This window comes from Oryzias latipes, chromosome 22 (assembly GCF_002234675.1).
Source record: "Oryzias latipes chromosome 22, ASM223467v1".
Lineage (NCBI taxonomy): Eukaryota > Metazoa > Chordata > Actinopteri > Beloniformes > Adrianichthyidae > Oryzias > Oryzias latipes.
In genome coordinates, this window is record NC_019880.2 from 16,647,062 (window position 1) to 16,674,942 (window position 27,881).

General features: G+C 41.2%; 1 protein-coding gene across 6 annotated transcripts in view; it reads left to right on the forward strand.

Moving 5' to 3' along the window:
- Window positions 1–27,881, forward strand: part of ralgapa2 (Ral GTPase activating protein catalytic alpha subunit 2) — a 114,051-nt gene that overhangs the window by 24,914 nt on the left and 61,256 nt on the right. For 5 of the 6 annotated variants that reach the window (XM_023951549.1, XM_023951550.1, XM_023951551.1 and 2 more), the window contains exons 6-17: window positions 624–804; window positions 912–1,027; window positions 2,457–2,595; window positions 2,684–2,892; window positions 3,348–3,581; window positions 3,796–3,978; window positions 4,405–4,530; window positions 5,216–5,364; window positions 21,219–21,330; window positions 22,502–22,739; window positions 22,942–23,121; window positions 27,715–27,861. In XM_023951549.1, the coding sequence (XP_023807317.1) occupies window positions 624–804; window positions 912–1,027; window positions 2,457–2,595; window positions 2,684–2,892; window positions 3,348–3,581; window positions 3,796–3,978; window positions 4,405–4,530; window positions 5,216–5,364; window positions 21,219–21,330; window positions 22,502–22,739; window positions 22,942–23,121; window positions 27,715–27,861 (2,014 nt within the window). The remainder of the gene's footprint in view (window positions 1–623; window positions 805–911; window positions 1,028–2,456; window positions 2,596–2,683; window positions 2,893–3,347; window positions 3,582–3,795; window positions 3,979–4,404; window positions 4,531–5,215; window positions 5,365–21,218; window positions 21,331–22,501; window positions 22,740–22,941; window positions 23,122–27,714; window positions 27,862–27,881) is intronic. The other variant, XM_004082637.4, reaches the window with a different exon arrangement.

Sequence of the window (27,881 nt, forward strand, 5' to 3'; positions counted from 1 at the left end):
GATGATAGAGGAAACCATATTAAAAAAAAAAGCTACACGTGGCATTTCTGAGTATTTTCTTTATTCAAATTGTTGTGAATCAGGAGCAGACAAAAAAATGCAGTTAAAAAAGATTGTATTATTGCATAGAAAATATACTGAGCGGGCCACAAGCTCTCTGCTCCCCTCCATTGTGATGCATGGACGACTAGATGCATCTATGTCTTTGTTTTCCTCATCTGAGCTGGTATCTGGCTCAGAACTGTACGGCTGGACAGCTCGGATATTGCTCGCCATTTCTGTTGTACGAGTAATGTTAGGTTGGGTTGTAACAGAGTAACAGAAAGGGGAAGGGGGACGGAGCTGCTCTGAGCCAACTGTCCAGCCCATGACTCAGAGGCAAATTTCTAATGAACTACTGCAGCTGTGTAGAAACTGTCCTAGAAAATGAAAGTTTTTTTTATTTTGGCTCAAAACAGCTTAATGATCATTAAAAAAAACCACTGGGAACACTTTTACCATAAATGAAAAGATTATCGAAGTGGCTCTGTCAAGGCAATGTTGTTGCAGTGTTTGAAACATTTTTAAGATTAGCAGCTAAAGTGTGACTTCTTGGTGTGTGCGTTACTATAATTCCTGTTTAGATACGCTGTGAGGGGATCCGTCTTTTCCTCCTATGGCTTCAAGCCCTACGGGACAACTGTGCTGAGGAGCAGTTCCTCATATTTGCCTGCTTAGTGCCTGGCTTCCCTGCTGTTCCATCCTCTCGAGGACCCTGCACTCTAGACACCATCATCTACAACCCCTACTCCACCGCCTCAGATGGTGAGACGAGACACGCACGACATTGAACCATGTTGTGTTCACTTGTATGATAATTGAAGCTCCTGAAGTCCAACACAATGTCGTTGTCTTTCTGTTTATCTGGACAGCTAAAGTGGTGCCAGAGGAGATTACGCCCCTGGTTCCAGCTGTTGCAGGAGAAAAAGCTTCAGATGACCCGACATGTTACATACTTGAAACACTGCTGAAATACATGGTCATTCAGGTAACGACAAACTTTAACATCACAACTTGCTCTGTGTATTTCATGCTCGTGCTGCTTTTAAATGACACACTTCTCTGGTCAAATGTAAACTATAGGATGTTGAAATGAAAGCAGGTAAACGTTAGAGCTACATTCATCCAAAAAAATGTTGTCTCTGTTCTAATTTCTTTGCTCCGTAAGAGTTTTGAAAAATAAGCTAATGAAATAGCCCCGGGCGCCTAATATTTGTTGCACAATTGTTATGAGGCCATCACTGCCTCAAAAAAAAAGTTTCTGTAATTGTCAGTGAGACTTCTGCAGCTGTTAACAGGTTTTTCATCCACCCCTCAAAAAGATAACTGCCCCAGTTGTCTTGATTTAGGGGTTTTTTTCTTCCCCCAATGCGCTGTTTGTGTTCTTTTCAGAGATGTTCAATAGGATTTAGCTCATGACTAGAAAAGCTCTCTTTGGGTGTTTTTAGCTGGTTGTCATTATCCTGTTGAACTCTTGTAACCGGTGACTGAAGCCAAGCTTTCTGAGACTAAGCAGCACATTTGGCTCCCGAATGTCTTGATAGACTTGAGATTCTATTACATCCTGCACAGATTTAAGACTGTGATAGATGCAGCCCCAGACCAGAACTGAGTATCCTTCATGTTTCAAAGTAGGGAGAGGTTTTTTTTTGTCTTTGTATATTTCAGCTGATGTGCTTTCGTGAGGATTTTGGGGCAGCTTTCTTTAACAACAGCAATTTAGCCTATGTGTGATCGTGCACTAACTTTTTCTGCTGATCAGTCACCGATGTTCTTAAATGTATATATCTGGCTTTTTATGAGGTGATTAAAGGGGAAGGGAAATATTATTTGTTACCTATTGTGGTTGGTAAAGAAATGAGAATCTGCACATAAATGGAAATGTCTGACGTTGGATCGTGCTTTTCCGATTTATCTCACGTTCATTTTTTTTTTTTTCGTTTTGGTATCAACCACTTTTGCTTTGAAGATCATAGAAATCACACAATAGTTGTTGCATTGCAAACGAGAAAAAGAGTTCAACAAGGCTGATTTGTTGGCTGCAACGATTCCAAGTATGAGCCATTAATTAGGAGCCTTAAAGAAAAAGAATAGAAAACCACTTTAGAAATCAGTCCTTTTTAAAACTCAACTTATGTGTTCATTTTTTCCTAGTTTTTATAAAGACTCCTAATAGTTGATTAACTATAAAACTTCATAACCCTTTACAGTTATAGCTTTATTTCTTTACTGAAATGTTATTAATTACATGATACATTTTAATGATACTTTAAACCCTTTTTCTTTAACTTTGACATAACCTGCCTGTGAAGCAATTACCATGTTTTTGTTTTTTCCTACTAATATGTACTTACTAGTGTGCTAAAGTCACTCTGAAGTCATTTTGTCCACCTTTCTCCCATCTGTCTGTCTGTCAGGCATCCAGTTTAGAATGGAGGATCAAAGAGCATCAGGACTCGGGTTTTAGGTTTCTCTTCAGCCTCTTCAAAAAGTACTACCTCCCACATCTTTTCCCCTCCTTCAGCAAGCTCACAAACCTTTATAAACCTTTACTAGGTAAGCAAATTTTCTGAAATTGTGACTTGATATCAATGAAAGTTGTGTTTAAAGCTGTAATAAGTAATGTGATTACTTGTGCCGCCAGAGCTTCCTCACTACAGACCAAAACCCTTGTATGTGCCGGTGACACGGAACAATGAGAGCACCTTCTGCACTAGGGACCAGTACCTGGCCCCCCGTGTAGCCTTCATCAATTGGCTGGTCACCTTCTTCCTGGAGAAGAAGTATGTCAGCTGTGCTGCTGCAGCGCAGAGCACCAAGAACGGCACAGAGGTCATTCCCAAACTCATTCAGGTGAACACTGCAGTGTCCTTTTCGATGTCTTTCATCTTTTTGGGGTGAAATTAGGACTTTTACAATTTCAGATACTTAGGGCTGTTGTAGCATTTTAGTAGTCTAACAAAGACAATGTAAGATTTAGAAAAATTGGCGGATTTTGTTGAAAGTGTGAATTTTTAGATTTTATTTTGGCTATCCAATGATTTGAAAGTAAGACATGCAAAAAAGGTGAATATGTTTTTATAATTTGAGTATAGATGCATAACTTGGACCTCAAATAAATGTAGGATTTCCTATAGTTTACAGTGATTTTCGGATTTGATTCATAAAGTTTACATTAAACCAGAACTGTTCTGTACTACAAACAAATATTTGTTTTTAGAATAATAGTAACATGGTTATAAACTGCTATCAAATTGGTGTCCTGAAGGTGTTATGGTCGCTATTCTTACTCTCTTTGCTATTCCCAGACTGTCACTGCAGGCAGTAGCAGCCAAGACAAGGAGAGGGACGCTGATTCAAATGGTCCAGTAGGAGAACCGGAGAAGAGTCATTCAAACAGCAGCACACTGTCTGATCGACGGCCCAGCGACTCTAGTTTGTGTAGCATTGAGGAGGAGCACCGGCAGGTCTACGAGATGGTGCATTCGCTCCTATTGTCCACGCGAGATAATGTGAACTTTGTCAATGAAATCTTCCACCAGGTACTGTGGTGTCACCGCACAATATTGTACCTGTAATTGAATGTATTGAGTCAAGCTATAATAGAAATTTAATTAAACAAAGAATTGAGCTCCTATAGTTAGTTGTTTGTCGCCCTCTGCTGGTGGTTAAATAGTACTTAGTGCAAATGTCGTACTTGTGTTTTTTCCTTGTAAAATTTCTTTTTTGATGCAGTTTTCTATTTGTCCTCCAAAGGCTTTCCTGTTACCTTCCTGTGAAGCGTCAGCAACCAGGAAGGTGATCAAAGTATACAGAAAATGGATCCTGGAAGAGAAGCCTAATTTCATGGCAGAGCCTGATACAACTATACAGGGAGATGAAGTGGATGATCACCCTGAGCAGATACTCAGCTCAGAGACAAACCATGAGCTTATCCAGGTAAAAATACAAATATCATCGACGTAAAGTAAATTTGCATTTCCTGCCAGCAGTGGAGTTACAGTGTAAGTAGTTTTGTTGTGAAATTGCTCTGTCACAGGTGATAATGCAACTGCAATACTGCTAGAGGTTTTATATATTTTATGACAAACCGTGTTTGTAAATTTAAGTTTCAAAAGATACTTTTTACTTAATGCAGTAGGAAATATAAAACAATAGATTTCTTTTTGACCATTTTGTGAAGGTTGCCATGGCTTTTTATCAACCTGTTACACTCTGACAAAACATGCATCCCTTTACTAAAATACAGCAGTAATTTACCATCATCCAGCGGTTTTTGGTGGCATCTTTAATTTTTCCTTTTGATCCTTTATGTTTACTAAAAATAACCAAGCTCCCCTCTATGTCTTGGCCTCAACGTTTCAGGGTCTTGGGCACAAACGTTCATCCAGCTGGGGAAGGACTTATTCCTTCAGTAGTGCAATCAGTCGCGGCTTTCTCACAGAGGAGCAGAACATGGACGTCAATGCTGGCATCCAGCCCACACTACAGGTCTGTGCCCACGGTTCTTTTTAACTCATGACACCATCCAGGAAATAAAAGAAGTTACTGATATCTTTTTAAACCCAGCAGCATCAATTTCCATTGTTGTTGCCAAGATGGTGTAAAATAACACTCTCCCTCTTATTAGATTGCATTAATATTATATTATTAGTTGGTATGTTCCTGTAACAATTATTACTTTCTAAAAGGAAAACGTGTCCAGCTGTTCAGAGAAGTCCATTCAAGTTCGATCATCAGCAGTTCTGATTATTTAATTACCAGCATTGCTTTAACCCTTTTTACTTGTAAAACTGTTTGATGGTTAACTTTAATATCAAATGGATTTATTGTGTGAATTAAGACAAACCTTATTTATTGATATGCAGGGTTTTCCATTAGTATCTACTTAAGATTCCAACATATATTTTGCTTTTTTATTCACACCCAATGATATTTTGTGTAAAAAATTGAGCCATCATTTTGATAAATGCATTGATAGCAACATGTTATGAAAACTTCAGCAGAATGTGTTTTAAATCTTTGTAGTGTTGCATTTAGAAAGAAAGTAAAGTTGCTTATTTAAAAAGGTTGCTTATTTACCTTCTGTTTTATAAAGGAGCAATAAAATATGTGTCCCCCTATTACTTGTTATTTTAGATCTGGTCTACCTTTGCTAATCTGTTAATGCATGTAGGTGTTCCTGACCAACTCCTCCAATGTGTTTCTATTGGAGCCCTGCCAGGATGTTCCAAAACTCTTAGAAAACCAGGTTGAGGTGTGCAAAGGAGTTCTCAGCATCTACAGACACATGATAATGGAGCACACTATGATTACACAGACATGGTTAGTACAAAGACACACATCATCTGTTTTTATGACTTTATCAGTAGTGTTTTCTTCATGTTGTTGAGCCAGGCTGTGAGTAAAACCAAACGACTGAAGCAGTAGTGGCATCTAAAATATTTTATTTTAGCCTGCCTTCCTGACAAAGTTCTACTTACTGCAAATCACAGGCTTTTCTGGCCGGACTAAACCAAACTGTGCTGCAACGTGTCAAACTCTTTGGGCACAGCAAACTTAATCCATGCAAACACAGTAAATGTGCACCTGTAAAACTGCATGCAAAGACAGAGTACCGGCTGGGCACTACTTCGCCACAGGCTCAGGAATAGGGAAAGTGACAAAAGCATAAAATGATTTAAATGTGTTAGTCTGCTCTAGCGATCTACAGTCAGGACAGTAAATATTTGGACTGAGATACATTCTTTCTAATTTAGTTTATGTACATTACCACAGTGAATTTTAAATACAACAACTCAGATGCCATTGAAGTGAAGACTTTCAGCTTTTATTCCATGGGTTGAACAAAAAGATTGCATAAAAATGTGAAAAACTAAAGCATTTTTTAAGCACTATCCCTTCATTTCATGGGCTCATAAGTAATTGGACAATTGACTTCCATGCTATTGCACGGGCAGGTGTGGGCAATTTCCTTGTAATGTCATTATGAGTGAAGCAGATAAAATGCCTGGAGTTGATTAGAGGACTCGTGCTTGCATTTTGAAGATTTTGCTGTGAACAGACAACATGCGGTCAAAGGAGCTCTCCACGCAGGTGAAAGGAGCCGTCATAAAGCTGAGAAAACAGAAAAAAAAACATGCCAGAAATTGCTACAGAATTAGGAGTGGCAAAATCAACAGTGTGCTACATCCTGAGAGAGAGAGAAAGAAAGAAAGAAAGAAAGAAAGAAAGAAAGAAAGAAAGAAAGAAAGAAAGAAAGAAAGAAAGAAAGAAAGAGTTTTGAGTTTCAAAACACCTTTAATGACCAATCATCATTAAACAAATAAAATATTCACATCAAAAAATTAAAGAAAAACACAAAAACAAAGAAACAAACTCAAAAATTTACCACTAAAGAGTCATCCTTGACGAAACACAAAACATTTTGTACAGCCCAAATATTTTCAAAAACATCAAGTGCATGTGTGAGCCTATAAAAACCAAATTCGACGTTCAACCTTGCCACCAAAAGTCTTTTAAAAAGAAACAGGACATCGTCAGACCCAACTCCCCGTATCCGATTTTTCCTCGTCAACCATACCGCCAACTTGGCTTCACCGGAAAGAAAATTTAACAAAACATGGACTCTCCGCTTTCTGGCCAAATATTTTGGCCCATAAATGAAACACACAGATGAAAACTGTTCTCCCAGCCCCTCAAAAAAAGAACGAAGAAGAGAAAAAAGTCCAGTCAGACGTTGACACTGCAAAAAAAGATGTTCCACAGTTTCTGCAACAGAACAGAACGGACACCCATCCCCCGCGCCAGGATTAAGGTGTACCAGATATCTGTTCGTGGCTATGATCCCGTGTACGACCCTCCATTGGAGGTCACCTACCCGTTTCTCAACAGGAGCTTTGTACAGGGATCTCCAACAGCCCCTCGGGGAAGACCCCGTGCCAAACAACTCAGCCCACCTCGACACTCTGACATCCATCAAGGAGCGCAAGTTCAAAACTTTAACACATAAAAGATATAAAGCCTTCTTCCCAATCGTTTCAAAAGTTCCTATTTGAGGAGTAGTCCAGGACAGGAGTTTAGTTCCGTCCTCCTGCCGTCCCTCGCAGGCCGGAGAAACCTGCAGAGGAGGAAAGATGAAATCCACACCATCCACCCACTGGCTAGATGCAGTAGGATCCATCACATAGGTTTGATAGGACACAGGCAAGGAGAGACAAATCTCCTTCACGAGATTTTCCAATGTTCTGAGAGATCTTATTCCGGTAAAAGCAGAAAGCTCAGGAGCAGGAGTCATTAGGAGATGTCCAAGCTTCACACAGCCCGCATCTCTCAACTTCGACCTCATGGTAGCAGAAACCAGAATCTGTGAGTTGAGGAGGTCGTTTCCAAAAATGGGTTCTTCGAACAGCCATATTCCAGGTGTTGAAACTATTTCCCTTTTGCAGAGCAACAGTCGCCAGGCTTGTAGGACAGAGCAGTAGAAAGGTGAAAGTCCAGTCAGGTCCAAGGTATGAAGCTGGGGCAGAAACAAATGTTTGTCAAATCCATAACCCCCAGCTTTCCTCAGCAGCACACATGCAGTATCCAACCACGGCAGTCCAAAACCGTGGAGCAGACGCTGCGCTGTCCGCAGTCTAAAGGCAGCTACACGGGCCGAAATATCAATCAGTCCCTGACCGCCCTCCTCAACCGGCAGGTAGAGAATGGCAGCTCTTAGCCAATGATGACCAGACCAAAAGAAATCCACCACGGTCTTTTGAAGTGCAGTGATGAGGCTTGCAGGAGGAGGCAACACCATCATACTATGCCAAAGTGTCGAGGCAACCAAGTTATTGACAACAAGAACTCTACCCCTGAAGGAAAGCTGAAGCAGCAGGTATTTCCATTTAGACAGTCTGGCACACACTCTCTCCATGACACCCTCCCAATTCTTTTTCTGAAAAACGTCACTGCCCAAATAAACTCCTAAAAACTTCATCCCCTCCGTTCCCCAATCAAGATTCCCAGGCAAAAGAGGCAATGTGGAGCCCGACCAACGTCCCAACAATAGAGCGGTGCTCTTACCCCAGTTCACCTTAGCCGAAGAAGCCCTTTGGAAAAGATCCAGAACATTGCACAGAGAATCAATATCTGCCTGATGTCGAACAAAAACCGTTACGTCATCTGCATATGCAGACACCACAAGAGACGGTTTGTGGGACATTTCTGGTAACATCAATCCTGTAAGCAGAGTACGTAGCCTATGGAGAAAAGGTTCAATGGCAATAGCGTACAGTTGTCCAGAAAGTGGACATCCCTGTCTAATCCCTCTCTGAACCATAACAGGTCTGCTCAGTCCGCCACCAATCTTGACTAAACAAAAAGCCTCCTTATACAAAAGAGCCAACAAAGACGTAAAAAACTCTCCAAAACCAAAAGCTCTCAAAGCAGAAAATAAATAAATATGATCAACCCTATCGAAGGCCTTCTCCTGATCCAAGGATAATAGTCCAACTGAGGTGTCACAGTGTTTGCAAACATCAAATAAATCACGTACAAGAAAAAGATTGTCCATAATAGATCGGTCAGGCACACAATAGGACTGATCTCTGTGAATGATTACACCTAAAACATTCTTAAGTCTATTGGACAGGACCTTAGAGAGCAACTTATAGTCTGTACAGAGCAAAGCAAGCGGTCTCCAGTTCTTCAGGAGAGTTAAGTCTCCTTTCTTAGGAAGAAGAGAGAGAACAGCATGACGGCATGAGAAAGGTAACAATCCAGTCTGTGAGCAATCCTTGAACACCTCTAGTAGATCCGGGCCCAGGCACTTCCAGAAGTGTTTATAAAAATCCGCCGGCAGCCCATCCAAACCAGGAGACCTCCCGAGCGCCATCTGACCCACAGCAGCAGTCAATTCCTCCATGGAGATTGTAGAGTCCAAAAGATCCCTGTCTGCGTCACTCAGTCGTGGGAGTCCCTCCATCAGCTGATCCACACAGTCGCTGTCGCAGTCCTCTTTTCCGAATAAGCCGCTATAAAAATCCACCGCAAGAGTTCTCATGGCAGCCGGACTCGTAGTAACAGTCCCATCAAGAAGGCGCAGACAGACCATCTGTTTCTTCCTAGAAACAGATTTCTCCAGGTTGAAAAAGAACGACGTGGGAGCATCCATGTCTCTGATGGTGGTAAACCGAGCTCGAACTAAAGCTCCCTTAGCCCTTTCACGGAGAAATGAACTCAGTTCACCCCGTCTGCTCTTAAGTAATTGTCCTTGTGAAGCACTATGAGTTGAACAAGTGTTTTCTAGCCCAGAAATTTCTTCTTCCAAAGCAGATATTGCTCTCTTAGTTGCAACTGTGGAATGGCTCGTATACTGCTGACAGAAAACCTGTATTTGTGCTTTACCCACCTCCCACCACTGGCTAACAGAAACAAAATCAGATCTTCTACATCTCCAAAGCTCCCAAAAAAACTCAAATTTCTCACAAAAAACTCTATCCAGTAGAAGCTTCACATTGAAATGCCAGTATGAACTTCCTTTTGTAGAAGATCCAAGGTGTAATTCTAGTGTTATCATATGATGATCACTAAAAGCAACTGGATAAATGGAACATCCATAAACCCTGTTTCTAAAACTGTCTGTGATATAAAATCTGTCCAGTCTAGCGAGGCTCAATTTTCCACCCACATTCCTGGCCCACGTGTATTGTCTGGTTTGGGGATTATTAAGCCGCCACACGTCAACCAAAGAAGAGTCAGAAACAATCTTTGATAAAACCGATGATGACTGGAAATGAGGTTCTGCACCTGTTCTATCTAAAGTAAAATCTAACGTGCAGTTCCAGTCACCGCCCATCACTATAACGTCCCCTGGATCACAGTTTTTCAAAAAATCCTCTAAAGTGAGGAAAAAAGGGATTCTGTGAGCACCTTCTGCAGGTGCATAAAAGTTAATCAAACAAAATTTAAACCCGTTCAGTTCAACCCTCACAGCGAGGAACCTGCCCGCGGCCACCTCACCCTCCACCACAGAGCCCATTCTGCTTCAGTTGTTACATCACTATGTGTCTCCCACACCGTCCATGCTGACGCCGCTACCAATCTCCCAGCATGCAGTGCAAGAAAGAAAGAAAGAGAAAGAAAGAAAGAAAGAAAGAAAGAAAGAAAGAAAGAAAGAAAGAAAGAAAGAAAGAAAGAAAGAAAGAAAGAAAGAAAGAAAGAAAGAAAGAAAGAAAGAAAGAAAGAAAGAAAGAAAGAAAGAAAGAAAGAAAGAAAGAGTTTTGAGTATCAAAACACCTTTAATGACCAATCATCATTAAACAAATAAAATATTCACATCAAAAAATCAAAGAAAAACACAAAAACAAAGAAACAAACTCAAAAATTTACCACTAAAGAGTCATCCTTGACGAAACACAAAACATTTTGTACAGCCCAAATATTTTCAAAAACATCAAGTGCATGTGTGAGCCTATAAAAACCAAATTCGACGTTCAACCTTGCCACCAAAAGTCTTTTAAAAAGAAACAGGACATCGTCAGACCCAACTCCCCGTATCCGATTTTTCCTCGTCAACCATACCGCCAACTTGGCTTCACCGGAAAGAAAAATTAACAAAACATGGACTCTCCGCTTTCTGGCCAAATATTTTGGCCCATAAATGAAACACACAGATGAAAACTGTTCTCCCAGCCCCTCAAAAAAAGAACGAAGAAGAGAAAAAAGTCCAGTCAGACGTTGACACTGCAAAAAAAGATGTTCCACAGTTTCTGCAACAGAACAGAACGGACACCCATCCCCCGCGCCAGGATTAAGGTGCACCAGATATCTGTTCGTGGCTATGATCCCGTGTACGACCCTCCACTGGAGGTCACCTACCCGTTTCTCAACAGGAGCTTTGTACAGGGATCTCCAACAGCCCCTCGGGGAAGACCCCGTGCCAAACAACTCAGCCCACCTCGACACTCTGACGTCCATCAAGGAGCGCAAGTTCAAAACTTTAACACATAAAAGATATAAAGCCTTCTTCCCAATCGTTTCAAAAGTTCCTATTTGAGGAGTAGTCCAGGACAGGAGTTTAGTTCCGTCCTCCTGCCATCCCTCGCAGGCTGGAGAAACCTGCAGAGGAGGAAAGATGAAATCCACACCATCCACCCACTGGCTAGATGCAATAGGATCCATCACATAGGTTTGATAGGACACAGGCAAGGAGAGACAAATCTCCTTCACGAGATTTTCCAATGTTCTGAGAGATCTTATTCCGGTAAAAGCAGAAAGCTCAGGAGCAGGAGTCATTAGGAGATGTCCAAGCTTCACACAGACCGCATCTCTCAACTTCGACCTCATGGTAGCAGAAACCAGAATCTGTGAGTTGAGGAGGTCGTTTCCAAAAATGGGTTCTTCGAACAGCCATATTCCAGGTGTTGAAACTATTTCCCTTTTGCAGAGCAACAGTCGCCAGGCTTGTAGGACAGAGCAGTAGAAAGGTGAAAGTCCAGTCAGGTCCAAGGTATGAAGCTGGGGCAGAAACAAATGTTTGTCAAATCCATAACCCCCAGCTTTCCTCAGCAGCACACATGCAGTATCCAACCACGGCAGTCCAAAACCGTGGAGCAGACGCTGCGCTGTCCGCAGTCTAAAGGCGGCTACACGGGCCGAAATATCAATCAGTCCCTGACCGCCCTCCTCAACCGGCAGGTAGAGAATGGCAGCTCTTAGCCAATGATGACCAGACCAAAAGAAATCCACCACGGTCTTTTGAAGTGCAGTGATGAGGCTTGCAGGAGGAGGCAACACCATCATACTATGCCAAAGTGTCGAGGCAACCAAGTTATTGACAACAAGAACTCTACCCCTGAAGGAAAGCTGAAGCAGCAGGTATTTCCATTTAGACAGTCTGGCACACACTCTCTCCATGACACCCTCCCAATTCTTTTTCTGAAAAACGTCACTGCCCAAATAAACTCCTAAAAACTTCATCCCCTCCGTTCCCCAATCAAGATTCCCAGGCAAAAGAGGCAATGTGGAGCCCGACCAACGTCCCAACAATAGAGCGGTGCTCTTACCCCAGTTCACCTTAGCCGAAGAAGCCCTTTGGAAAAGATCCAGAACATTGCACAGAGAATCAATATCTGCCTGATGTCGAACAAAAACCGTTACGTCATCTGCATATGCAGACACCACAAGAGACGGTTTGTGGGACATTTCTGGTAACATCAATCCTGTAAGCAGAGTACGTAGCCTATGGAGAAAAGGTTCAATGGCAATAGCGTACAGTTGTCCAGAAAGTGGACATCCCTGTCTAATCCCTCTCTGAACCATAACAGGTCTGCTCAGTCCGCCACCAATCTTGACTAAACAAAAAGCCTCCTTATACAAAAGAGCCAACAAAGACGTAAAAAACTCTCCAAAACCAAAAGCTCTCAAAGCAGAAAATAAATAAATATGATCAACCCTATCGAAGGCCTTCTCCTGATCCAAGGATAATAGTCCAACTGAGGTGTCACAGTGTTTGCAAACATCAAATAAATCACGTACAAGAAAAAGATTGTCCATAATAGATCGGTCAGGCACACAATAGGACTGATCTCTGTGAATCATTACACCTAAAACATTCTTAAGTCTATTGGACAGGACCTTAGAGAGCAACTTATAGTCTGTACAGAGCAAAGCAAGCGGTCTCCAGTTCTTCAGGAGAGTTAAGTCTCCTTTCTTAGGAAGAAGAGAGAGAACAGCATGACGGCATGAGAAAGGTAACAATCCAGTCTGTGAGCAATCCTTGAACACCTCTAGTAGATCCGGGCCCAGGCACTTCCAGAAGTGTTTATAAAAATCCGCCGGCAGCCCATCCAAACCAGGAGACCTCCCGAGCGCCATCTGACCCACAGCAGCAGTCAATTCCTCCATGGAGATTGTAGAGTCCAAAAGATCCCTGTCTGCGTCACTCAGTCGTGGGAGTCCCTCCATCAGCTGATCCACACAGTCGCTGTCGCAGTCCTCTTTTCCGAATAAGCCGCTATAAAAATCCACCGCAAGAGTTCTCATGGCAGCCGGACTCGTAGTAACAGTCCCATCAAGAAGGCGCAGACAGACCATCTGTTTCTTCCTAGAAACAGATTTCTCCAGGTTGAAAAAGAACGACGTGGGAGCATCCATGTCTCTGATGGTGGTAAACCGAGCTCGAACTAAAGCTCCCTTAGCCCTTTCACGGAGAAATGAACTCAGTTCACCCCGTCTGCTCTTAAGTAATTGTCCTTGTGAAGCACTATGAGTTGAACAAGTGTTTTCTAGCCCAGAAATTTCTTCTTCCAAAGCAGATATTGCTCTCTTAGTTGCAACTGTGGAATGGCTCGTATACTGCTGACAGAAAACCTGTATTTGTGCTTTACCCACCTCCCACCACTGGCTAACAGAAACAAAATCAGATCTTCTACATCTCCAAAGCTCCCAAAAAAACTCAAATTTCTCACAAAAAACTCTATCCAGTAGAAGCTTCACATTGAAATGCCAGTATGAACTTCCTTTTGTAGAAGATCCAAGGTGTAATTCTAGTGTTATCATATGATGATCACTAAAAGCAACTGGATAAATGGAACATCCATAAACCCTGTTTCTAAAACTGTCTGTGATATAAAATCTGTCCAGTCTAGCGAGGCTCAATTTTCCACCCACATTCCTGGCCCACGTGTATTGTCTGGTTTGGGGATTATTAAGCCGCCACACGTCAACCAAAGAAGAGTCAGAAACAATCTTTGATAAAACCGATGATGAATGGAAATGAGGTTCTGCACCTGTTCTATCTAAAGTAAAATCTAACGTGCAGTTCCAGTCACCGCCCATCACTATAACGTCCCCTGGATCACAGTTTTTCAAAAAATCCTCTAAAGTGAGGAAAAAAGGGATTCTGTGAGCACCTTCTGCAGGTGCATAAAAGTTAATCAAACAAAATTTAAACCCGTTCAGTTCAACCCTCACAGCGAGGAACCTGCCCGCGGCCACCTCACCCTCCACCACAGAGCCCATTCTGCTTCAGTTGTTACATCACTATGTGTCTCCCACACCGTCCATGCTGACGCCGCTACCAATCTCCCAGCATGCAGTGCAAGAAAGAAAGAAAGAAAGAAAGAGAGAAAGAGAGAAAGAGAGAAAGAAAGAAAGAAAGAGTTTGAGTTTCAAAACACCTTTAATGACCAATCATCATTAAACAAATAAAATATTCACATCAAAAAATCAAAGAAAAACACAAAAACAAAGAAACAAACTCAAAAATTTACCACTAAAGAGTCATCCTTGACGAAACACAAAACATTTTGTACAGCCCAAATATTTTCAAAAACATCAAGTGCATGTGTGAGCCTATAAAAACCAAATTCGACGTTCAACCTTGCCACCAAAAGTCTTTTAAAAAGAAACAGGACATCGTCAGACCCAACTCCCCGTATCCGATTTTTCCTCGTCAACCATACCGCCAACTTGGCTTCACCGGAAAGAAAATTTAACATAACATGGACTCTCCGCTTTCTGGCCAAATATTTTGGCCCATAAATGAAACACACAGATGAAAACTGTTCTCCCAGCCCCTCAAAAAAAGAACGAAGAAGAGAAAAAAGTCCAGTCAGACGTTGACACTGCAAAAAAAGATGTTCCACAGTTTCTGCAACAGAACAGAACGGACACCCATCCCCCGCGCCAGGATTAAGGTGCACCAGATATCTGTTCGTGGCTATGATCCCGTGTACGACCCTCCACTGGAGGTCACCTACCCGTTTCTCAACAGGAGCTTTGTACAGGGATCTCCAACAGCCCCTCGGGGAAGACCCCGTGCCAAACAACTCAGCCCACCTCGACACTCTGACGTCCATCAAGGAGCGCAAGTTCAAAACTTTAACACATAAAAGATATAAAGCCTTCTTCCCAATCGTTTCAAAAGTTCCTATTTGAGGAGTAGTCCAGGACAGGAGTTTAGTTCCGTCCTCCTGCCATCCCTCGCAGGCCGGAGAAACCTGCAGAGGAGGAAAGATGAAATCCACACCATCCACCCACTGGCTAGATGCAATAGGATCCATCACATAGGTTTGATAGGACACAGGCAAGGAGAGACAAATCTCCTTCACGAGATTTTCCAATGTTCTGAGAGATCTTATTCCGGTAAAAGCAGAAAGCTCAGGAGCAGGAGTCATTAGGAGATGTCCAAGCTTCACACAGCCCGCATCTCTCAACTTCGACCTCATGGTAGCAGAAACCAGAATCTGTGAGTTGAGGAGGTCGTTTCCAAAAATGGGTTCTTCGAACAGCCATATTCCAGGTGTTGAAACTATTTCCCTTTTGCAGAGCAACAGTCGCCAGGCTTGTAGGACAGAGCAGTAGAAAGGTGAAAGTCCAGTCAGGTCCAAGGTATGAAGCTGGGGCAGAAACAAATGTTTGTCAAATCCATAACCCCCAGCTTTCCTCAGCAGCACACATGCAGTATCCAACCACGGCAGTCCAAAACCGTGGAGCAGACGCTGCGCTGTCCGCAGTCTAAAGGAGGCTACACGGGCCGAAATATCAATCAGTCCCTGACCGCCCTCCTCAACCGGCAGGTAGAGAATGGCAGCTCTTAGCCAATGATGACCAGACCAAAAGAAATCCACCACGGTCTTTTGAAGTGCAGTGATGAGGCTTGCAGGAGGAGGCAACACCATCATACTATGCCAAAGTGTCGAGGCAACCAAGTTATTGACAACAAGAACTCCACCCCTGAAGGAAAGCTGAAGCAGCAGGTATTTCCATTTAGACAGTCTGGCACACACTCTCTCCATGACACCCTCCCAATTCTTTTTCTGAAAAACGTCACTGCCCAAATAAACTCCTAAAAACTTCATCCCCTCCGTTCCCCAATCAAGATTCCCAGGCAAAAGAGGCAATGTGGAGCCCGACCAACGTCCCAACAATAGAGCGGTGCTCTTACCCCAGTTCACCTTAGCCGAAGAAGCCCTTTGGAAAAGATCCAGAACATTGCACAGAGAATCAATATCTGCCTGATGTCGAACAAAAACCGTTACGTCATCTGCATATGCAGACACCACAAGAGACGGTTTGTGGGACATTTCTGGTAACATCAATCCTGTAAGCAGAGTACGTAGCCTATGGAGAAAAGGTTCAATGGCAATAGCGTACAGTTGTCCAGAAAGTGGACATCCCTGTCTAATCCCTCTCTGAACCATAACAGGTCTGCTCAGTCCGCCACCAATCTTGACTAAACAAAAAGCCTCCTTATACAAAAGAGCCAACAAAGACGTAAAAAACTCTCCAAAACCAAAAGCTCTCAAAGCAGAAAATAAATAAATATGATCAACCCTATCGAAGGCCTTCTCCTGATCCAAGGATAATAGTCCAACTGAGGTGTCACAGTGTTTGCAAACATCAAATAAATCACGTACAAGAAAAAGATTGTCCATAATAGATCGGTCAGGCACACAATAGGACTGATCTCTGTGAATGATTACACCTAAAACATTCTTAAGTCTATTGGACAGGACCTTAGAGAGCAACTTATAGTCTGTACAGAGCAAGGCAAGCGGTCTCCAGTTCTTCAGGAGAGTTAAGTCTCCTTTCTTAGGAAGAAGAGAGAGAACAGCATGACGGCATGAGAAAGGTAACAATCCAGTCTGTGAGCAATCCTTGAACACCTCTAGTAGATCCGGGCCCAGGCACTTCCAGAAGTGTTTATAAAAATCCGCCGGCAGCCCATCCAAACCAGGAGACCTCCCGAGCGCCATCTGACCCACAGCAGCAGTCAATTCCTCCATGGAGATTGTAGAGTCCAAAAGATCCCTGTCTGCGTCACTCAGTCGTGGGAGTCCCTCCATCAGCTGATCCACACAGTCGCTGTCGCAGTCCTCTTTTCCGAATAAGCCGCTATAAAAATCCACCGCAAGAGTTCTCATGGCAGCCGGACTCGTAGTAACAGTCCCATCAAGAAGGCGCAGACAGACCATCTGTTTCTTCCTAGAAACAGATTTCTCCAGGTTGAAAAAGAACGACGTGGGAGCATCCATGTCTCTGATGGTGATAAACCGAGCTCGAACTAAAGCTCCCTTAGCCCTTTCACGGAGAAATGAACTCAGTTCACCCCGTCTGCTATTAAGTAATTGACCTTGTGAAGCACTATGAGTTGAACAAGTGTTTTCTAGCCCAGAAATTTCTTTTTCCAAAGCAGATATTGCTCTCTTAGTTGCAACTGTGGAATGGCTCGTATACTGCTGACAGAAAACCCGTATTTGTGCTTTACCCACCTCCCACCACTGGCTAACAGAAACAAAATCAGATCTTCTACATCTCCAAAGCTCCCAAAAAAACTCAAATTTCTCACAAAAAACTCTATCCAGTAGAAGCTTCACATTGAAATGCCAGTATGAACTTCCTTTTGTAGAAGATCCAAGGTGTAATTCTAGTGTTATCATATGATGATCACTAAAAGCAACTGGATAAATGGAACATCCACAAACCCTGTTTCTAAAACTGTCTGTGATATAAAATCTGTCCAGTCTAGCGAGGCTCAATTTTCCACCCACATTCCTGGCCCACGTGTATTGTCTGGTTTGGGGATTATTAAGCCGCCACACGTCAACCAAAGAAGAGTCAGAAACAATCTTTGATAAAACCGATGATGACTGGAAATGAGGTTCTGCACCTGTTCTATCTAAAGTAAAATCTAACGTGCAGTTCCAGTCACCGCCCATCACTATAACGTCCCCTGGATCACAGTTCTTCAAAAAATCCTCTAAAGTGAGGAAAAAGGGGATTCTGTGAGCACCTTCTGCAGGTGCATAAAAGTTAATCAAACAAAATTTAAACCCGTTCAGTTCAACCCTCACAGTGAGGAACCTGCCCGCGGCCACCTCACTAACGGATAAGATATTAAGACTCAGCCGAGGTGAAAAAAGAACCGCCACACCAGCAGAGAAGACTGTACCATGAGAAAAGAAAGACTGACCCCTCCACCACAGAGCCCATTCTGCTTCAGTCAGTACATCACTATGTGTCTCCTGTAAAAACAAAATATCCAGAGCTTTATCTTCAAAAATGTCTTTAATAATCGCCCTCTTTTCCGCATCCCTCCCACCATTAATGTTTAAAGAGCCTGCCTTAAATGTAAACATAGAGTGAAGAAGGAAAAGTGAAGAAAATAACAGGAAAAGAATCATCCACACACACACAGTCATAACTACGTCAGTGTTTCACCCTTTTTCTTCATTTTCAACCTTCTGGAGCTTTTACCCTTCAAAGCCTTCAACTGTTTACGAATGGTAGTGACATGTTTCTTTAATCGAAACCGTTTCTTTTCATCAAGTATATTAAAGTCAACCTGTTTCTGCAAAGTTAGTGACGTCAGAATGAACTTCTCCAAATCTGGAAAATAATCAGCCACTTTAACTGGTCTACCAAATGAATCTTCTAGGAAGTGATTGATTTCCTCAAGTGAATAAATGTCATCGGACGATATATGGGACTCTGCCAGAGAGACACAGTCAGAGTCTGAATCCAGCTCCATGTCTGTGGTGACAGGAGGAGGAATCACAGCAGAAAAATCATCAGTAACAGCAGACTGTCCATCTGCACACTCAACCCCTTCACCAGTCACCCCTGTGCCCATTTTATCACCACTAGAATGGTCAGAAATACCGCCAACATTCTCAACACTGACACTCACACCACCTTCAGACTCCTCCTGAAGCTCTGAGGCAGGAGCAACAGTGTTGTCTCTAACATTAACCTCACTATTGCTGCTCTGAACAGCCTCAGAGCTGCAACCTTCACCAGGATCCGTACCAGTTAGAAGGGCGGGGTCCCTCACACCCACAGATTCTGCAGCGGCAAGCCCCTGCTCCACCTGAGCGGCCGGAGCGGCCTCATCAGGCCGCCCTTCAGCTGCCCTGTGAGGGCAGGCGGCGCGCTTATGCCCAGCGTTTCCGCACTCAAAGCACTTCATATTTCCCGTGCTGGCATAGACCAAATAACTGCCATCCCCGTGCTTCACGCGGAAGGACACGTCCAGAGTCTGAGCAGAAGAGCTAAGAAACATGAAAACCTGTCTGCGGAAGGACTGAACATGTCTCAGCTTCTCACTCCTGCAGCCCAAACCTACAGTTCGGAAACCGCTAGCAAACTTTCCGTAACGCTGCAGCTCTTTTTCCAGAGCGTCGTTGGGAATGAACGGGGGAACCCCCGAAACAATGACACGCGTCGACGGCACCGCGAGCGGGGACACCTGCAGGAACTCCCCGCCCACAGTGACGCCACACGCGATCAAGTCAGATACCAAACGCTCCTCCGTCAGAAAAACTATCACTCCTTTGTTCATCCGAGAAGCATAAGTAATGTTGGCGTGACCAACTAAGTCTCCCACGGCAAGGAGAATTGTCTCCACAGACACCTGTGGGTCGGGTTGGACGCGGATCCCATGCCTCAGGGACAAGGACGGCGTCTGAGACGCCATCCCGGCGAGGCGGGTGAACCGCTGATCCCCCAAACTCACCAGTGAAAGTCGTTAAAAACAGTAAATAACTCAAAATAGAAAACGAACAAAGGAGCACTAAACCACACAAACTTTCTGTCAAACTCTCAAACTCACTCACTCACCCACACCGTCCATGCTGACGCCGCTACCAATCTCCCAGCATGCAGTGCAAGAAAGAAAGAAAGAAAAAAAGAAAGAAAGCAAGCACTGGTGAACTCAGCATCGCAAAAAAGACCTGGACGTCCACGGAAGACAACGGTGGTGGATGATCGCAGAATCATTTCCATGGTGAAGAGGAACCTGTTCACAACAGCCAACCAAGTGAACAACAGTCTCCAGGAGGAAGGCGTATCAATATCCAAGTCTACCATAAAAAGAAGACTGCATTAAAATAGATACAGAGGGCACACCACAAATGCAAGCCACTCATAAGCCTCAAGAATAGGAAGGCTTGATTGGACTTTGCTAAAAAGCATCTAAAAAAGCAAGCACAGTTCTGAAAAAACATTCTTTGGACAGATGAAACCAAAATCAACCTCTACCAGAATGATGGCAGGAGAAAAGCATGGAGAAGGCATGGAAAAGCTCATGATCCAAAGCACACTACATCATCAGTAGAACTCTGTGGAGGCAGTGTGATGGGCTGGGCGTGCATTGCTGCTATTGGCACTGGGACACTAGTGTTTATTGATGATGTGACACAGGACAGAAGCAGCCCAATGAATGCTGAGGTGTTCAGAGACAGACTGTCTGCGCAGATCCAGGTGAATGCAGCCAAACTGATTGGGCGGCGTTTCATAATACAGATGGACAACCACCCAAAATATACAGCCAAAGCAACTCAGGAGTTTATTAAAGCAAAGAAGTGGAATATTCTGGAATGGCCAAGTCAGTCACCTGATCTTAACCCAATTGAGCAGCATTTCACTTGTTGAAGACTAAACTTCAGACAGAAAGGCCCACAAGCAAACAGCAACTGAAAGCTGCTGCAGTAAAGGCCTGGCAGAGCATTCAGAAGGAGAAAACCCAGCATCTGGTGATGTTCATGAGTTCAAGACTTCAGGCTGTCCTTGCCAACAAAGGGTTTTCAACCAAATATTAGTAATGATCATATTGTTTTCAGTTATTTCATTTGTCCAATTACTTAAAAGCCCATGAAATGAAGGGATTGTGTTTAAAAATGCTTTAGTTTTTCACATTTTCATGCAATCTTTTTGTTCAACCCATGGAATAAAGGATGAAAGTCTGCACTTTAATGGCATCTGAGTTGTTTTATTTCAAATTCACTGTGGTAATGTACATAAACTAAATTATTAAGAATGTGTCTCTGTCCAATTATTTATGGTACTGACTGTATATAATCACACACACGTCTGCCTGGAGCAGACTAACGACAAATATTTAGTCATGACCAAGCAGTTCAGAGCCTAAACTCAAAGGACAGCAATAGCGCTGGTCGGCCGTCGATCCGTCACACCCAGTCCACCATCTCATAAAAATACAGATGATCCCTAACTCGCTGAGGGAGCTTTACATACAGCCTGGTCAAATACAGGAAAACTGGTATTATCTTATTTGCTTTCTCAGCCTTTTATTAGAGGGTTGATGATAGTGCCCTCATGTGGTGATGTAACAATATGTATTATCCGTTTAGTGATCAAAGAAAAAATTGATTGATTGATTTGATCTACAGGGAACAGATGCTACAAGTACTACTGAGGATCACAGAGGCAGTAATGAAGAGGCCACAAGAAAACCAAAGAAAAGACAGCTTTGCAGAAAGCTTAGCGTCTATACTTTTCAGGGTATGCCTTCATTTATTTGTAAACAGAGTTTGTCAGATGAATTTAGTTCATTACTTGTGCATTAAACAATAGTTATCATAATCTGCTGAAAATGAATATATAATTTTAGTATTGGGTGTTTAGTAGTCTCTCTCAGAACAATAATGATGACAACAAAAAAATCACATATTTCATCATTTTATAATTATTATTTGCTTATATTATTATGTTATTTATACTATATAATATAGTATTAACATAAGATGTATGTATATATATGTGTATATATGTATACATATATACGTACATACATATATGTGTGTGTGTTTGTCTTTTTTTTAGGATATGTAAGTTATTTATTTATTTATTAGTCAAGGTTTAGTTTAAGAATAGATTTTCAAACACACAATATGTATGATCTAAAACTGTAATATGAGCAAAGCTGTAGAATTTTAGTTTTTATTTTAATTATCCAATTGTTTTGTACCAATGTATGTTAAATTTTTAAAGATAACCTAATTTTGTCTTATTTAGAGTACTTTTCACAAGTTTACTCTTACAAAAAATGGTAGAATTAAACATTATATGTTCTGACTTTAAAGTAGGAGATGAAAGCAGTGAAAATAATTAGAAATGTTTATTCTAACTTGTTAGTGTCAAAACAAAAGGACAATAATATGTATTTCAGTTATTTTTTGTTATGATATGTTGTTACCACTTTTTTGCTGTTTTATAAGTTTTCTCTGTGCAGTTTTACATTCTTTTTTTGTTTTGCTTTTTTTTTTCACTTCCCCTTGTGTTCTGTGTCTTGAATGGCCGTAGACCTTGTCAATCTCCTCTGTGCCATATCTCTTGTACAGAATGTGTTCAGTTTGCCACATCTACATAAATCTTTGATCGCAATCAGATCTTTGTTTTCTTTCTATGAAATTAGGTTTATTTTTCTACGAAGGTTTGAGAGTTTAAACAAGAAAGGTTGAAAATGTTCTTGTTTATTTGACAGAAGTGTCTAAAGTGTGTAGTAAGTTGATTGCTTCAAATATCTGTAATCCTGCTATGTAGATCACACCTATCACAGGTTATTTATGGAACCTGTCCCCCACAGGGTACACTGTGATGCATTTTAAAGATTTAAAATTGTAGCTCTCCTTGCTTGCTCCCTGACTTTTTTTGTTTGTTTTCTTAAATTTAGACCATCATCGTGGCGTGGGTGCGAGCAAACCTCAGCGTGTTTATCTCTCGAGAGTTGTGGGATGAGCTGCTGGTGGTGCTCTCCTCTCTTACCTGCTGGGAGGAGCTGATCACAGAGTGGGCCAGCATCATGGACTCACTGACCGCTGTGCTGGCCCGCTCCGTTTATGGTTTGGACATGGCCAACCTGCCTTTGGACAAACTAAGTGAACAGAAAGAGAAAAAGCAGAGAGGACGTGGTGAGAGGGAGCTTTACAAAAGTCTCTTTTTTGATTTAAAATGATGTGAAATTCCAAACATGGTTAACTGTTTATATACTTTTGCTGTTAGAAACTTCCCTGTTTCTTTCACTGCAAAGTCCTAAATGTATTACTTAGCAGTATCACTATATTAGCTGATTGACACTTTATCACACTGAACGCGTCGTGTCTTCCATGTCAGGAGTGATCCAGGATTCCCAAAAGGCTACAGCTGTTGCACGTTCGTTCTCACTGAGTTGGAGGAACCAAGGGGAGCAGGGGGGTCCAGGGTTCCAGGAGCCCATGAGGATCCGCTCAGCAACCACTTCAGGAGCACCGGGTGTGGAAAATGCTCGCAACATTGTCCGACAGAAGGCCTGTGGTTAGTACCATCATTTTTCTGTTGGCTATAGCTCCATCAGATTGTTATATGCATTCCTTGTTGTCTGTTGGCCTTTTTCAGTGATTGTCAGAACTCCCGAGAGCCCAGCCTTGAGTCACACAGCTGATTTTACATTTTCATTGTGTGTAGGGGTCTTCAGACGTGTACACGGTCTCAGATGGCATTGAAAAGGCCTAATGTTATGGACAAAAAGGCCAGCAGATGGTCTGCCTGCATTATTTCCCAACTCGCCTCTGACCAGTGTCATTATTTTTTCGTGTCGACACAGTGTGCCTGGTGGCCTGTCAAAGGCCAGCTTTGTATTCTACAAACAATCCTTATCTGATGGGAAAGTGGCAGCTAATTATAAGAGGACTTGGTGAGCAATGGTGTTGTTAGCAGCTACAATGCCCGTTGTGCATATCTTAATTTCTTTTTTAGACAAAATCTTAATTGAAAAAATAAAGGCGCAAACATTCTTTTAATATTTGTTGGCCTTTTGCCCACAAAGCATTTTAAAAACAGTGCTGTGTATTGGAGGAAATGTATTTTTAATGTCAGGGTCAGATTATTACCTGTATTGGACATTATATTATGTGATGTCTCTAACATAGTTAACACTTGTCCCACATGTTTAAATGCATCTGGTTTGTTAGTCAGTGCCTCTCTGTGCAAACAAAGACAGGCATTACACCCAACCGCCTCAGCTTCTCTCCCTTTCTTTAGCCTAATTGGATTTCTCTTACATTGATCTTCAAAGGATCAACAGCCATTTTGTCTCCTTGGAAAAAGAAAGCCTACACATCAATCGCACTGCTCTTTTTTTTTATAGTTTCATTAAGAGTGTAATTAATGCTTATTAATATGCATAAATGGGGAAGAATTGGTGAGCCGTAGCCCAGATGATGCATCGCTCTCACTGAAAGGCGTAATTAAAGTGTGCTGAAAGCAGTGAAGAGATGCTCTGCTTTCAGAGCGCTCCGAGAGTGAGCCTGAAGTGCTGTTCAAACACAATGGCAGTGCATTCGCATTGACAACTGTCAAAACTTGGTTGCTCTTACCCATGCAAATAATAGAGGTATTATTGTGAGATCTTGCATTGATATCAGTGCAAAAGTCCCCGTGTTTCATTATCAACCTCATTAGGCTTCTGCAGCTACAGAGACGATTGCTGGAACGATGACCAGGATGTTATAAATACACTCAATTATTTGTAGATTTTAACTTTGATTAATAAATGGGGTTTTTGTTAAATCTAACATAGGGTTTGACCTTTAAATGGGCAATTATTTGTGCAGCATAAGATAAAAGGATGTAGTCAAAGTTCTAAACTGGGAATACCCGTCAAAGCACCAAAAAAACGACACAAGCTTTATAAATCATGTTAAAACAAATTCTAGTTCAAGATAAAATGGCCATATGGTGACTGAAAAGTTTCTGTTGATTAAGACTTTAAGCATTTTGGAATCAAGTCATCTTTCTGAAATGGATAATTTACTACCTGATTTCACATGCTGCTTCCATAACTGACAGAAGAATGAAGACAAACATTTAAAATTCGATGTGTTTGAGTGAAATATTGTGGCATAAAACTTATTTCTTTGACATTTGTAGATTGCAACATTAAAATGTCTTAATGGGAGTCATAGTGTCTTTAGCAATAGACTATTTTATACTAGTCAGAGTGAGATAAAATTCCTATTGTGGTATTAACAGTGTAGTTAGGACATGTTGGACAGAAAAATGAATCATTGAAGAAATTGCTAAATAAACCATTTTCATTCGTTAGTAAATAGTGAGACTTTTGAAAAAGATTCTTCTTCTTGTAAGTGGTAAAACAATAACCTTTTTATCTATTCATCACATTACTTTTTAATGCTTTTAAATAAAGCAAAAGAATTATTTTCTGAACAGATTTATTAGATATGTTTTTAATTGGATTTTACTTAGATGCAACATCATCTAATAGCTCAAGCGAGGGGGGGCCTGTAGTAATCCTTTCAGTGTTTTATGTAAAAAAAAAAAAAAGAAAGTAGCACATTGTGAGCATCCAAGAGGTTTGGTTCTAATGCTTGATGTAAAATAGATTCAACTTTTCATTTCCAAAAAATGTATGTTAGGATCAGGGTCAGGACTCTTTGAAGGCTGGTCTTCTACATTAAATCTCACATGAATGACTATTTAGTTTTGCTTTAAGAAAAGGTTATGTGCCAAATAGTTTTTTAGGTTAAAATCATAGTTTTAAAAAAAACGGTTATATAATATAAATATTGCCCTTTAATGGAACCATAGCCACTGCCCCCCCTCCCCCTTTACTGTTGATCTAATGCAGCCTGACAAGTAACCAAGCAATCAACAAACTAACTTTTTTCACCTAAGATTCTTCTTTCCTCTTCCTCAGATTGTGTTTCTGCTGCTTCATAGTCTTGTTTCGACCTGCTTTATACAATTGGTTATTTTTCCAAACAATGAAACATTTGCTTGAATGAGATGAGTTTGAGCAAAGAAAGTAGTAAATCCTGCAGAGCAGAGGACCTTGTGGACAAATACGGCTTAAAACTGTTTTCAAAGACGTTTGCATGCAGATTTTTTAGCTTTTCTAAACCTGTTCCATGAAGTTCCTAATGAAGTGTTGATGTTGAATCTCAGCCGTGATTCAGCTGTGGTGTCAAATTTAGGAGATCTTGACTCTGTTCTGTACATCTGCTATATGACTGAGTTTTGTTTTGTTTTTTTAATGGTACTTATGGTTTTGTCCATCCAGTAACAAATCTTGGTGTCAGCTGTCCAACATGAAACCTTTCAGCCTGTTTATTCACAAACCCCAATGCTAGGTAATTGATTATTCCATAACAAAGCACTTGATGAACACATGATTTTTGTGATAGTGTTGGAATGTTTAGAGTCTTTTATTTGATCATTAAATGATTTTATTGTTGTTATCATTAAATAGAAATTGTCAATTAGTGCAGCTTTATATATATATATTTATCTTGAAAATCCTTTCCCAGGGAATATTTTTTTCTCTTTTAATGAGAATCATGAGGATCATGGAATTATCAACTCAAAGAAGTTAGAAAATTGAGAGATTAAAGGGATAGTTCTTATTATTTAGAGTGGCTTTTCTCTCTCTTTTTTAATCCTTATTTTAGATCAAATTTTTAAATCAAAGTTAATTTAACTTTTAGCTAATCAAAGTTAACAAAAATTTCTTTTGATTAGGGGACAATTAAGAACAATTTCAAACTGTCTGAAACTTTTCATCTAGACTTATGTTGTATGAACTTACTCAATCATAAAGTAGCATTTTCCAAAAGTTTCTTTCTTGAGACTTTTCCTGCAAGATCTGAATGTTAAAATTGTGACAATACAATATCTTCAATAGCTGAGATCAAGGATACAATATTTGTCAAACAAAAGGGCTTTGTCTCATTTTAGAACCTTTTGTCACATCAATGAACAGAGTTTCAACCAAGTTTAAAAAATATAAAACAGGCAACCAGAAAATTCACATTAGTGAAGATTTGAACAATTATTGATTGAGTATGATTACATCATTTAAAAAATCCTCTAGTTCGCAACTGAAAACATAGACCTAATTAGAAAAACAGATCAGTAATCCACTCAAATGGATGACATTAAGATGAGTCCTAAAATTCTTAGAAATGAACTAAATGGTTGCATTATTGTGATCAATATGACCCAAATAACATCCAAAGTCTTCATGCACACGTGAACCTAAAGATGTGGATTTTATGGATCCACTGGCGACTGATTCATAGATTATAGCTAGATAGTTTAGTTTTTTGGGCCAAATTTTTTTTTGTTCTAAGAAGTAACAGTACTTATGGGACATATGTTATTATATTGTTATTATCTTTCTGAGCTCCTGCAGAGCCATTGTCCTCGTAGAGCTCTGCGATCTGTAGACCAGATGCTCTTAGAGGTTCCAAGGACTCGACTGGTGACCAAGGGGGACAGAGCGTTTTCAGTGGCTGCTCCCAAACTCTGGAATCGTCTCCCCCTGTCTATGAGATCTGCCAGATCCTTAAACGATTTTAAATCTCTGCTAAAAACTCATCTTTTTACATTGGCTTTTAACACCAGAGAGAATGATAATTAGACAGTTTTTATTTTTTTGTGTGTGTGTTTTCTTTTATTGATGATTTTATTATCATTTTACTGTGTTTCTTTGAATTTTACCTATGGTTTTAGTGTAGTTATACGTGTGCAGCACTTTGGATGTCTGGCAGATGTTAAAGTGCTATATAAATAAAGATTTGATTGATTTGATTGATATGTTCTTTTTGTGTTTTAAAGTGTACGGTTCATTACTCTTTGCTGGAATTTCATTTTTATTTTATTTTTTACATTTATTTTTCATTTTTATTTTCTCCCAATTCTCAATGCATTGTTATGCTCTGTATTCAACTTCTGCCTCGCTGTGCCTTGTTGACTTCCTGGTAAAAACTGTGTTTATTTGTGGAAGAACTTCTGTTATGGGATTACTGAAAACTGTCTTCTTCCTTTTACCTCCTCTCTATTTCCACTATCTTCCCTTTTTTTCTCTGTTTATTCTTTCTGTGATGGAAGCTAAGCGAAGCCAGTCCATCAGCAACTGTGTCCATCTTTACGAAGCTTTGCCCACTACTAAAAGCGTTCCAATGCTGCTCCACACTGTGAGCTCTTTCTTGCCTGGTATCTCTTCTGGTAACTCTGCTTGCTCTCACAGGCTCTCAGGTAAAGTTGATTGTGAGAGC